The sequence below is a fragment of the Alosa alosa genome, chromosome 11 (genome assembly GCF_017589495.1).
Source record: "Alosa alosa isolate M-15738 ecotype Scorff River chromosome 11, AALO_Geno_1.1, whole genome shotgun sequence".
NCBI classification, from domain to species: Eukaryota; Metazoa; Chordata; class Actinopteri; order Clupeiformes; family Clupeidae; genus Alosa; species Alosa alosa.
In genome coordinates this window covers 14,251,034-14,265,517 of record NC_063199.1, presented here as the reverse complement: position 1 = coordinate 14,265,517, position 14,484 = coordinate 14,251,034, and the positions used below count along the sequence as shown (strand labels likewise).

The following is a 14,484-nucleotide window of genomic DNA, read 5'->3' as shown; positions in this document are numbered from 1 at the left end:
TTGCTTAAATGGAATCTAAAAGGGAGCAATTGTTATACATAAAAAGGCTTGTGAGGTTTTTAATGAACCATCAGGTGCTTTTGCACCTGCTTAATTACAGTTGTTCCCAGTTGCTTTGGCATATGTCTAAGATTACAATTAACATTCTCAAAACAGCTTGTTCAGTCTCCACATCATCTAGTCACTTGTGAACATTGTGAAACAGCAATTTCTCATTCTGTGAACAAATTGTAAGAGCTTTGGCATACAAACAAGTATGGGCGATGATCTGCAGAATCATTTATGTGATTTTATGTTGACGAAAATGCATTACACTGCTTCTCTGAACAGTATTCCCACTCAAAACATCCCGCCATCTATTCAAGTGTTGACAGCCCAAATGGTTAAACCATTAAACATATCAAGCATAGCCTATAGCATGAGAATATAGCATGAGAATCATTTACATTGTATTGTTTGACATGTCTGCTGGGTGATAAATTACTTAGCCATTTGAACTTTGATGATTAAATTCAGGATGATGAGATTTGATTCAGTATGATCAAAGGCGGGAATTGTGGGAAATGACATAAGCCACTGAGCCAGAGTGAATGTGCCAGACCACCAGGAGGGGGATATATAGTGTAACAGTATCCACCAGTGTATCCGACTAAAATGTGTTCAGTTGTTTCTTCACCACTGGGCTTTACAGCACAGATAATCTTACCCTGCATGGAGTCATCTACAGGGAACCCATCCCTGAGAATCACAAGTGGTTGTGTAGGAAACATCATGCCAAATATGCCACACGTACACCATCAGGGAATGATTTGGTGGCCTCAGATGCAGGGCTCGAATGAGCACACCCTGCGCATAGCCTAACAAGTCGATACGTTGAAATAGCCTAGGCGCAAGTGGCGCTTTTGCGCAGTATATGCGCACGGTAGGCCTAGGCTTTACCTTGACACACGCACACAACAGACATAGATTTTTCATAGAAATTGATTACTTTTAATTAATTTCAACATATTATTGATTGTAATAGTCCATATCTTATTTCAGTTTCACAATACAAAGACATAGACTAAACGATTTAGTCTGTGCCATTCTCTAACTCATTTAAACCAGACCACCGTCTCAGATAGGCTATCCTCAGTGTCAAACACAATAATGCATGTAGTGTAACTTATACACAGGAGAAAAAGCACTAATTGCCAGAAATGAATAAAGCCAGCCAAACTATGTTCTAGTAGGCTAATTAATAGACGAACAATTTTGGAGTTTGCACTGAGATATTGTCAGGTAGCCATTGAATATTCCGACATCAGAGATTGCTAACAGGTGTTTCAAAATAGCTGGGAACTTTCCGGAGCTCTGAATGGCAGAGGATAACTAGATCATCAGACAACACAATCGTTGTAGGCTGCATTATGGACCATAATTTATGGCTTTGTCAATCAACATAGAATAGGTGAAGCGCAAGTTCAACAGCAAACAGGACATTTCAGCATGTATCAAACCACGTAAGCTAGCCCAATGAACGCAAATAGACAAAACACTCACATCAAAGCAGTGTGACTTCTTCAGATTTGCGAGTGCTGTCAAATCGATACAGTTGGCTCATATAGTCTAGTGGTGTGGTGGTGAAGTGTCATGCTGCGTTCAAGAGCGTAGTGTAGGTCTACGTCCCGTGAGCCTATATTTTAATTTAATGTCTTTAATGGTAAGAGATCGCACAGGGATGGATAATGAGCGGTTGTTTAAGATTAAATTACAATGCCAGACACCTTCAGATATGAGAGACCCCCTCAGGTTTTTGACTTTGTTGCTTTCATGGGAGCCAGTCTTCACTCTATGGGAGCTCGGCTCCCTCTGGCTCCCACGTAATTCGAGCCCTGCTCAGATGAACACTGATGACAGCACATTCAATCAAATCCTTCATCACTTTATGTAATATGGGTGCTCTTACCTCAGAGTTAAGTGCAGATGGTAAGAAAATTGGCAATATATGTAAGCAATGGTAAAGACAGCCTAAGACCATATTAGACTGAGGCATGAGGGCTAATCTCAGATCAGTAGGAAAAAAAATAAACCCAGCAATGTCAATTTTTATATAGAAATGTATTACCTAATGGGACTAATTTCATTGTTTTGTTCATCAACTACAGGTAGCACATCTGTGAGTGGCATTTAAAATGAAAGTGGTAGTGAGCTGTCTGGTTTTACCACCCTCGGGGTTTCTAATAAAGGGTGCATATAAACTCAGCTTGATGGGTTCAGATGGTTCTGAGATCCAACAATCCTCCTCATTGGCAGTAAAGTTAAACCCAGTCGACCTCAAGCGCTGGCTCTGTCAAACTGCAACAACATATCTGCTAGGTCCACTAGCTAATGGTAACCTGAGGTCGCCAAATAACAATTATCATCCTCAGTCAGATAATAATTTGTTTTCAAAGTGTGATCTTAAAATGGCATCGAAACTAATCAATCTGTGCTTATAGTGTTTTCACTTCAAGAGATGTTTTAGTGATTTACCCCCTCCTTCCCTCCCATGCAGGTTGGACAAAACAGCAAGTTAAGGCTGAGTTGTGAGATGAATGACAAAGAGAAACAAGCCAGTCTCCCCTTAAAGCCTCTCAGTGCATTTAATACACTCTTCCCCTCTGCGGCGCGATTTCCCTCTTTTATCAACTAAAAGCTTAAGTGCATCTCATCAGAGAGAGACAGCGCTGGGCATCTGTCTCTGAGAATCCTCCTACCCCACCCTCCAACACACACACTCACACACACAGTACGTCTTTATCATGGGTCTGCATTGATATACACAGCCGTATGCCAGCCAGCCAGCAGCAGTCTTTTGAGGGATAGGCCGCTTGCTGGGAAGGGAGTAGAGGGTAACCGAGGGGGCATTATGTGGCAAATCACCCCGGGGGCCTGGAGAGCAGAGCTGTGCATTCGTCCGATCTGTTAGGACTCAGGAAAGGCTGTAAACAACCCGATGCCGAATCTGGTATTCATGTTTCCACGGAGGTCCCTTGTGGAATTCAGATTGGGTTGCCTTGGGAACGGCAGGATATTACACGGCCTCCTCATTGCCGTTGTGTTTGGAAGATATGATTCAGGCTCCCTATCATGAATGGCTGTTGGCTATTACTGATGCTTCCGAGAGCGGGGTGAGCATTTACAAGCATGTGCCGCATTGGAGCTCCCCGAGGGAGGCACAGGTCAACAAAGACTGAAAGACAAATAGACTGGTACACACGCACTCACATGCACACACATACACACTCACTCACTCACAAACACACAGGCACACACACACACTCACACAGACACATGCTCATAGCCATGAACACACACATATACACACACACTCACATGCAGGCACGTACACACTCACTTACTCACAAACACACAGGCACACACACAGAGACACATGCTCACAGTCATGAACACACACACACAGACACATGCTCATAGCCATGTATACACACACACTCACATGCACGCACGTACACACTCATTCACTCACAAACACACAGGCACACACTCACACACAGACACATACATATACACACACACGCACACACTTGCAAACCCACACCAAATCAAACAGAGCTGTCCACAGGAGAACCAACCCAGCCGCCACCCCTCCCCCTGCCCCCCTCTCCACACCTCCACCCCCACTTCCTCTGGGTCCCCCATGTCAAACTCATGCATACGGCTCCTCTTGAAGCCACGAGCAGCTGTCCTGCGGGAAGTCCGTTTAAAATGCAGACTGGATACGGATGTTTTCCCCATCCCAATCCCTCTCAACACGCTGCCTCTGATGAGTTTGGTTGGAGGGTATGAGAGACAGAGAGAGACAGAGAGAAAGAGAGAGAGAGAAAGAGTGGAGAGGAGAGAGAAAGAGGGGTCACCAGAGGTGCTGAGGGAGGGGTTTTTAAAAAGACAAGGAGCCACACTCCTGCCTGCATCAGGGCCATGAAAGCGTTTTAAGGGAGGCAAATCAGCCCAATCAAACAGCATAAATCAGGCGGAGCCCACAGCTATGCAGGCGAACATAAGAGAATCACATTTACATAAGTGATGGAAGTCATGCTCCCACTTTGTTGCACTGATATGCAAATGTGGGTGTTAAAAAATGGGCATGCATGTGTGTGTGTGTCCATGTACAAGTGCATATGTGTGCACATATATTAGGTGTGTGAGAGGGTGAGTGTGTATGAGAGTGTGATGCATCTATGTATGTGTGTATGTGAGAGTATGCGGGTAACAATGCATGTGCGTATAAGAATGGGTGTGTATGTGTGTTTGTGTGTGTGTATTTGTGTGAGCTGTTTGTTTTCCCACTAGCTGGTCAGACCCTCAAGGTTGTAAATGATGTTAAATGGAGCGTGGAACAGCAGTTGCGACAGAGCCAGAGAGGAGGTATGCAAAAAAAGAGAATGAGTGTGCAAGAGGAGTGGAGGGATGACGATAGAGAGAGGGGGAAAGATGGAGGAATCAAGGGGGGGTGCAGGAACAAAGGTTAATAGCTGCAGCACACTCGATGTAAACAAGTTGTCTGTCTGACTGGAACCCAGTGAATCACTGTGAACCTGAACGGAATGCATTGCCTTACCATACACATCTCATTGCTCATATAAGTAATTCCATACAAAAAGTTCCATACATAGTTAATGACACTTGAAAAGGCATTTCACTATCAATGCTATGGCCATTCAGAAATGCATCTATTTGGTAGTTAAGCTATAGTCTGATCATTCAAGACCACCTACTCATCGGCTCAGCTCCAGAATCTGACTAAAGCACACCCAAAGCATTGATTTCAAATATAATACCCTGATTTACAAATATACAGCACTGACTATAAAGGATTATATACAGTACATTGTCAGGCCATAAATATTTATTCAAACACACACACACACACACACACACACACACACACACACACACACACACACATACACAAGCATTCACAGGAAGACATTTTAGTTTTGAATGACATCAATTGACCTCTCACAATGCAATCAAATTAAACTAATACTTATACAAATTTGATTTCAAGACCATAACATTGCAATTCAAGGCATTATACTATCACAGAATACATTAGGCCTATGAGTTTCCATTTTAATTAACTTGTCATTATTTGTATAATGCTACCGCATAAATTCTTAAGTGCCAAATGAGTTGCTGCATGTAAATGTTCTGCCTTTATGTAAATGTTGCCTTTGTTTGACTTAGATGTGATTGGGGCCAAGACATTAACACTAGCTAACCATTTCAAGGAGTTATGCAGATCAGCCATAGCCTGGAAAATCCAGACCTTGGTAATCTAAAAAGATTAAGGGTCTGGCCATGAACAATGTAATGGCCAAACTCGAGGGGTGGCAACAAGCATGCATTTAAAAATCTCACTGCACGCAATTGGATAACATTGCCAGAGTGTCTTGCAGAGACAATTCCATTGTGCTTTCGTGAGAACTCTGGATTTCCAGGGTAGATCAGCCAAGCTGTTGGTTGGAGAGCTAGCTAATAACTCCAAGGGGAATTGAGGGCAGCATACAGTATCACTACACTGGGCCACCCCCACCTCCTCTCCCATCGCATCAGGTTACACCAAGAGATCAAATGGCTTAAGTTAAGTCTACGTGTAGCATGAAAACATTTATATGATTCAAAGGTATTTAGGAGACAATTATTGTCTGCATCAACATCTATTGATATTCACGTTACATTAACGTAGTCGAGGCAAATATACCTTATAAGTCTTTTAAGTACTCAGTGTACTGTAGCCTACTATTGAGCTAGATGACAGGTTAATCAATGGGCTAGCTATTAACTACATGATTTTGTTGTTCATTTTTGAATGTTTCAAATTCAATCCTCTTTACTGTAACTATAGACATGTAAATTCTAGTTATTCTAGTTGTCTAAATTGTAGACAAGTCATAAATACATTGGGTTAAGCCTAGTGTCACTGAAATCTAAAAACGGCCTGCCATAAATATCACTACCACACTCTCTCGTTCGTTTACATACGTTCTCTTCCCCACATCACTGCTACCCCCCGGCATCTGTGTTGGCACCCGTTCCAAGGCGTCCAGACTGCGCTGACCAGCCTGGCCCATAATGACAGATGGGGCCTGGGCAGCCAGTGCCTGGTCTTGGCACTCCTGGAGTGGGCCTCCCCTCACCGTAATGAAAACTAATGATGGGCCATTAGAGGGCCACAGCGAGCTCCACAAATATAGTCGCTCTAGCTCTCGAGAACACCGAAATACAACACTGCTCAGAGAGAGCACTCAGAGGAGACATCTACACTACAACACAGTGCACTAGCACAACACCTCCAGAGAAGGAAGGAGGGAAGAAGGGATAGAGAGAGAGAGAATGAGAGAAATGTTTGATTTGAAAACAACTGTAAGGTCAATTAAATCAAATCAATCGCGTTGATGCTTGTGTCAACTCTGACATCACGTTTTCAAAACAATTAACACCTGTGTCTGAACAAAAGCACTCTTGCCAAAATGACACATTTTGCTTGCAAAAGGCTGTTACCCTCTCAAAACACTTAAAACATGCAGCAAAAGCTAATTTTGCCTTCAAACCACACATCCTGTCATCAAATCACTGTATGATTTCAATCTATCATTACATACTGGACAACAAAATGCAAAATATAGTTCTCAAAATTGACATTTCTGCTATGTCTGTTTCTGTTTCTTTCTCATTTTTCTGGTATCAGAAAAAACAGTGAAAAGACAAAATGTACTGAATAAAAAATAATACAAGACAATACTAGACAAGACAAATTTAATTGACCTACAACTTGTCATTTTTCATTGAAATAGACCTACACACCTTTTATACTGTTTTCTTTACAGTACTACTTTCTCTAAATGTGCTGATGATTACTGATTGAAGAATTGTGCAAAGGAGTTTCATACAGGTGTATCAGAGATTCAGACTTATGCAAGGAATCTCTACCACCTCTGAAAAAGTTTTCCTTTTGTTTAGCACAGGGAAACCAATAGAGTTTGGGGTCTTTGAATGTGAACCCAATGAAAATGTGTGAACACATTCGCAAGAGATGACTTCTGCTGTGCAAAGGTGTTCATGAAGACCAAGTGGATCCCAGTTTCTTTAAGCAGGTCAAAGCAATTGAGAAAAACTATAATTGCCTTCTTTACCCAGCATTTCTTCTCCAGCTGAGCCAAACAGAAGATGCACTCCAGGCGAAAGTGCACTATTCTTGCTTCCACTATAGATCTAAATATCTATCACGTCTAGAACTTGTTTTTAGTTTTGTGAGATGTGAAACTTCTGTAAGAATTGGGTAGGTCTATCTGTACATCTGTGTGTGTGTGTGTGTGTGTGTGTGTGTGATGTTAGGTTCAATACAGATGCATACCTAATGTGCCAAATGCAGTCTTTAACAGTAATCAACAGTAAGCCTTTTTGCTTGCAGACCATGTTTCAAATTCATGTTACCACACAAACATTAAGTAGCGGACCATATGTCAGTTAATGTAAGTCAATTACAGTAACGGCAAAAAACATTTGACACCTTTTCAAAATACTATTCCCATTGTGCATCAACAATATTGTCAGTGAATTTTAGGTTAGCAGTACCTACAGGGTTATTGTACTGAAAATGAACTAAACCGTGACTTCAAAACCGAGGTACACACCGAACTGTGATTTTTGTATATCGTTATACCCTTTCAGAATATACTGTATGTGCATAACCGGCAATGGTGCTGTTGTTTCACACCTGTTCGTGCCTATTGTGGTCTGTGGTGGACAGACATGAGGCTACATAGTTCAACAAGATGAAAATGGATAATCACAATACATATTTGCCATATCCAATAATTCTTTTTGAGTTTCAGACAGTATCTTGACAGTGGCCCTATATTATTGTATGGACAACAACATGTGTTTGGTTCAGAGCACTGTAGATAACTTTGTAGGCAACCCACACAAAGCCGGTGAAGAGGTGACTCTCTCTCCCTCTCTCCAACCTCCCCGCTCTGTAACACACTACGATGTTAGCATCTTTAGGTGTTTTAGGTGTAATTTCATTGTGACCTTTTGCCTAAAATAAATGACAAGTGTGTTAATTACGCAATCGTTAGCACATCCCGTATATTCTTTCTAAAAGCTGCAGAAGAAGACAGAACATTTTGTCTTGTATGTTCAGCTATAAAACCTTTAATTTCCCCCATTTGAGTAATGCATTTCACCTTTACACATGTTTTATAAGAGCTTTTCGAGTGAACTGAACTGAGGAGGAGAGATGAAGAGAGAGAGGTACAGGAGATACTTTTTCATGAACAGTAGATGGTGCAGAATCAGGACTAGTGCTGTCAGCATCAGAGGTATTAATGGTACACACAGTCACAACAGACCATTGAGAATACTAAAGGAACATGAATTATACATGCCCATAAATAAAATATGAACATTAAATTAATTTGTCTCACCATTTCATCCCCTTTGTTTATGACAAACATGTCTCCTGTCTATGAACGTGCCTTCACAGTAATACACAGGGTACTCCACATCTAAAGTGGGATTCTATGCACAACTGAGCCATTTTGTGATGTTGTTATGCAAGGGAACTGAGTGTTTAGTGGCTCACGTTGTAGCAGGAGAGTGCTGTTAGCATGTCATTAGGTGGCACTAATACATTGCTTGCTCTTTCATGTCAAGCGCGTACAGTGGTATGCATAGTCCCAGTAGGTGGGCTCTCTGGGACACTAACCCTCCAACAGCCTCTGGCTCCAGCACTTAAGCTGCAGGAGCTTGTGAGGCAGTGCTTAGGTGATATAAATATGTTGCAAGGCTGCCCAGGTATCCTACAGGTGTGCAGCTATTGGAGCTCCCCCTGAATAAAAACAGCAGTGACCAGCATTTGATGGTTTGTTGGTATTTTCTTTTGCAATGCTAGTTTGTCCTATATGACTATGTTAAGCTATAACATTTGCTAACATGCACAGTGTTGTGTTCTGTGCATGTTAAACAGGCTCTACATATGCATATACAAAATTCAGTTTTGTAAAACTTAGACCACAATGGCCTAGTTAGAGTGTTTTTTCTTGGCATAAAACAATATAAAAGCAACATTGCCCAGTAAAATAGGCACAGATCAGCAAAAGGCTGATTCTAGTGCTGGAGTGTGTTGTTTCTCTGTGTTGCAGCATGGTATGTGGTAGCACAGTCTCTATCCCTCTGTCTGGGCTATGCGGGTGGGAGGCGAGATGTCTCATTGACATTACTGAAACTAATCTCCCTCTCCTAACACACACAGTTCCCGCCTCACCACTTTACATAAAGGGAAGTAATGTTCCAAAAAAGTGGCAATGCAGAGAAAGCAATGAAAGAATAAGTCAAGGGCTAGGAGATAGCATTGTGTCTGTGTGTGTGTCTCTCTCTCTCTCATTATGTGTGTGTGTGTGTTTGTGTGTGTGTGTGTGTGTGTGTGTGTGTGTGTGTGTGTGTGTGTGTGTGTGTGTGTGAGAACGCCGACAGGAAAAATGACGGCGGCTCACAATCCCATCATGCAAAAACACAAGCGCAGCAGCTAACAGAACATCGCCTGGATTCCGGCACTCTGTCACAGAGATTGGTGGACTGTTGTAAAAGTGTATCAAAAAGATGTGGCACGGCATTCATAACATCTCAGGAAATAAACTAGTTCTGGCGGGAAGGAGAAGACAAAGTGAGCAGCCAGGAATGGAGCTTTATGCAAATGACGAGAGCGCAGAATGCCTTGTGCGCTGTGGTTGCGTGGCTTGCAGAGATAAGTGTAAGTAGTCTGGGAAGCGGTTACCATGGGGATGCAGGTGTAGTGGAGGAGAGGAGGCTTACCTGTACAACTCGCTGCTGGACCGCTTGCTTCCTGCCCGGGGTCGACTGGACCTGGTCTCACCTGTCATGCTTATGTCTGCAACAAATGAATGAAGCGGTCAAAACAGAACAGTCTAGTCCTGTTGATCACTGAGTATCCTGTTTTGGTAAAAGTTGTGTGTGTGTGTGTGTGCGTGTGTGTTTGTATTTGTGTAAAAGTAGTGTCTATGTGGAGGTGGGCTATAGCAACTGTGTGAGAAAAGGTAGGAAGGTATGCAAGAATTGAGACCTAAAGGGGATAGACAAATGATGAGGAAGACAGACAATCAATGTTGGTGAAAAATGAGAGAGGGAAGAGACATTGATGGAGAAAGATAGAGCGAAAGAAACAGAAAAAAGAGGGGTAGCAGAGGAAGAGAGAGAGACGGAAAGAGAGGGACACAGCGGGTCCTGATAAATGAAGGCCTTTGGAGCCTAATTGCACTCCATCTGCCACTGTGAAATTAATTGCCTCCGACTCCCAAGTTTAATTCCTTCCCCCCTTTGGTACCTGCTAGTCATGACAGAATGCCCATCTACCCACCTTGCCCACCCAAACCCTTAGTTGTCTCTCTATTGCTTTCTCTCACCCACCCCCAATCTTCATCTGTATCCAGCATCTTCGCAAAGCTCATCGGACATTCTCCAAGTCTCCTTCACTGGCTTCTTTTTCCACCTCTCTCATTCACGTGACTCCTCTTGTTCCCTCACTATGTGTTGCGGCCATGTTTGCTAGCAAGTGAACAGATCGTGTTGGGGAGAGCAGGGCGCATACAGATGAAGGTTCGAGCGCTGCCTTAAAGGAAAATTCTGGTATTTAGCACTTTGAGTCCCTTTTCTGATTTGTTTTGGATGAACTAGAGTGGTGGACACCGAAATCTTGACAATTGGTCCTGTCTCGACTTTTCTGACTCGTTTTGAATTGCCTTTGACTAGTCAGAGTGGCTGCCTACAGGCATGCTCAAACATGTCCTAAAACAACCCTTAACGTTCGTTTTCAAAACTGTGCAACTCACCGAGTGGCAGTGTTGTAATCAAGTGTTCAAGTCCAAGTCAAGTCCAAGTCATTAAAAAAAAAATTCCACGTCGAGTCCGAGTCGAGTACCTATTGATCAACTCGAGTCCAAGTCCAGCACTAAGGTAAGCATAGCCTACATGTCGTTCCATTTTTTCCCACTGCAGATAAAAATCCTTAAAAGCAAAACGGACAATCTTCTGTCTCCAAGCAGGGGTGCCATCACTTGTGTGAAAGTAGTATTGCCAAATTTCTTGCCAAACCCAATGTGTTGTATTTATTATATCGGAGAGAATGCCATTACATAGCCATACCATAGCTTATAGGCCTACTCATAATAAATACCATAGCCTATAGGCCTACTCATACTTTTGCCTTAAAGGCACAAAAGGAAGGTCGTGCCTTCTGCCATTTTTGTTTATGGAGAAAAAATTTTGAATGCAAAATAAGGAAGTTTACAACATATTCAAGTGAGCTGTTATCAGGGTTTTCATAATAAAACAAAACACCTTTTATAGTTAGAGAGTAGGAGTCAAAAAGATGCCTGGATAAGTTGTTGATAAACAATGTGGTTTTCTTACAATAAAAAAAAAAAGGTGTTGCAGTGTTTCATCCTCATTACCACAAAAAGAACAAATAGCACTGACATCTGCATATTTAGCTATGATAACATTCACTGGATATACCTTATGAAGAATTCTGAAGTGAACTTCCTTAATTTTATTAGTGATACAATATTTATAAGGTAAAAGCCAAGCTTTATGCCAGTTGATGTCCTGAACAACAGATTGCCAATAGAACTTGCCCCTTGGTGTAATTCTATAGGGCCCGTCTTGGTAGCTTCTTTCTGCCTCCCGTGACCTGAACATTGGCTACCTGCAACTGCATAATGTTATCACTTCACTGACACTATGGAGACATATTTCACGTCAACAATGGAGATGAAAACTAGCTTTCGGTTAACGGAGATGTAGATCATCTGCCTAATTAATTTCTTTGCGCAACAGGCCACATTCTACGTTCATTTCAGCGAGATGAGTGAAATAAATGTTTTTTAAGCTGCCATCGCCATAGGCTACTATTTGCTACGATATTCAACTGTTAGAAATAGAAAAAGTTGCTATTTCCTTTTTTTGTGCAGTGGATTAGGCTATCATATCGCTTGTTTGAACAGTTCATTAATCCACTTCATTCGTGGTTTATAGTTGTTTCTGGCCTACCCACGAGAGGTTCAGTTTGTCAGTTTCACTTTCGCAGACACGTAGTCCTACATTGACACTCTACATGGACACTCTACTATAGGCAATTTAATGTTATGCTTCTAAATTTTATGACACCAAAATTAATAAGTATGCTATACCTTCATCGGGAAAACTTTTAGTTTATTTTTCTTTCGATCCGATAATAGCCTGCTGCAAATTAACAGACAGAAGCACGGCAGGACACGCCACAAATGAAAATGAATGAATGGAACCTCGCTTCTCGCATCAGTCAGGAAAAACACTGTTCACCAAGTCATGATGATCAGCTATCCAGCTGCAGTGTGTGATGTTTAGCCTAGGCTGAGTGTAATCTTAGGTAATCATGTCATGTATGAGAATTAAAGGAATTTTCCGGAGTAAAATGCACATTAGATCGATTTACGGATGATTGGGAGTACATACGTTGAGTTGACATCCAAATCATGTCATTCGGATGTGTTTTGAGAAAGTTCGATGTTACCGTTTTTAGTCAAAGCTCGTTAGCGTGGAAGTGAGAAGGGCATATTATTTCGCCGCTACAAAACGCTATTTTTATACCTCTTCTACAGTTCCAAACAACATTGCACTTACGTGGTAGTGAGTAGAGGGTCCCTAAAGCCAAACCGAAGTATCCCGAGGTCTTTATGTGGTCGGTAAGAGAGTCCAGAATGAATTTCATCAAGCCAGTACCTTTCCGGAAATGTTGCCATCTTTGTTGCCATCTTTGCTGCCATCTTTAGGGGAAAGTCCGTAGGAGTCTATTACCAAGTGTGCTCTGGAAATTCACAATTTCGTCGCCGTTTAAAAAAAAAAAGTCCATACAACCAGTCCAGTCCATACAACTTCATTTCAATTTCAAAAGAAATACTGGACTATGTTTTTTTTTTTTTTTTTAAACGCGACAGAGCACACTTGGCAATAGACTCCTACGGACTCCCAATCATCCGTAAATCGATCTAAAGTGCATTTTACTCCGGATAATTCCTTTAATATTGCCTGGCAATACTACATTGAAATGGCGGTGGCCATGTTATGTCTCCAGGCATTTTGGTGTTAAAGTTAACGTTAGTTTGCTTTGCATGTGAACATGACGTGACTTGCGATGTATGACACGAAGCAGTAGCCTAACATTCCCTTGCACTAAAATTAGTATTACATATAGCAAATTATAGCCTAATGACATACTACAATTATAGCCTTATGATATATTACAAAAAAAAGTCGAGTCCTCGACGAGTCATCTCGAGTATGAATGCCGAGTCCAAGTTCGAGTCATTAGGTAACGACGTTATTTTTTCACTAACGGGGTAATCTAACTAATTACTTTTCCCGTCGTTACAACGCGCCCGTAACGCATTACTGGGCGTTAAATGCGGTCGCGTTACTATGCATTGATTGAATAAACTGTGTAATCCGATCGCACCCTGGCTCACAGCTAGTGAGGAGGTGGGTTAATAACGACGTAAGCGATTATGATTGGCTAAGGCAGAGTCATGTTTTATGATAGTCAATCAGAGCCAGTGTTTTTACACACTTGCCACACACACACATGCAACAGCTAAAATAGAGATTCGACGAAACAGCAGAGGTCAGGAGCAATCCGAAAAGTTGGCATTTTCAAGGTGGAGATATAAGCACTACTTCAAATTCATCAAGGCAAGAACGTGCATGTAATGTTTAGCCTACATTATGTCCAGGAGCGAAGACTTTGTCGACATCCGTTGTAAGCAACTCTAATTTAATGAAGCATCTCACACACGCATCTAAAGCTAGTGGCCAAAAACACCGATACCTCCACCACAGATGATAGCTCGTCATCCACTAGCAAAGAAGGACTCGGAGCAAAGTCCTCCAAGCAGCAAAAGCTAGATCTTTCTGCCTCACAACAAAAACCTATGACACAGGCTGAAGGTCTGTCGATGTGCAATATCTTGAATTTCCCCTTGGGGATCAATAAAGTATCTATCTATCTATCTGTCTAATAAATATCTAGTTATGTAGCCTACAAACACCTGTCTGTTCTACTCATTTCAACTGGCTGCTCAAAATTGCTCAAAAAATCCAAATTCTTTGACATATCGCAACTTTTTTTTACAGTAACAGTAATGCAAATAGTTACTTTCCCTGGTAACGAGTTACTCTTATCATAGAGTAATTCAGTTATTAACTCAGTTACTTTTTGGAACAAGTAGTGAGTAACTAGAACTAATTACTTTTTTAAAGTAACGTTCCCAACACTGAATTTAGCTAATGACACCGAGTCTCGGACTCCAGTACTACAACACTGCCGAGTGGTTAATGGTGTTCGTTGATGTTCCAAAACAAGCAGCGTAGCGAAATACAGTT

General features: G+C 41.8%; 1 protein-coding gene across 4 annotated transcripts in view; it reads right to left on the bottom strand.

The window, feature by feature from the left end:
- Positions 1 to 14,484, bottom strand: part of si:dkey-234i14.2 (RNA-binding Raly-like protein) — a 41,406-nt gene that overhangs the window by 22,664 nt on the left and 4,258 nt on the right. For all 4 annotated transcript variants that reach the window (XM_048257841.1, XM_048257839.1, XM_048257843.1 and 1 more), the window contains exon 2: positions 9,865 to 9,940. In XM_048257841.1, coding sequence (XP_048113798.1) covers positions 9,865 to 9,932 — 68 coding nt within the window. In that variant the 5' untranslated portion in view covers positions 9,933 to 9,940. The remainder of the gene's footprint in view (positions 1 to 9,864; positions 9,941 to 14,484) is intronic.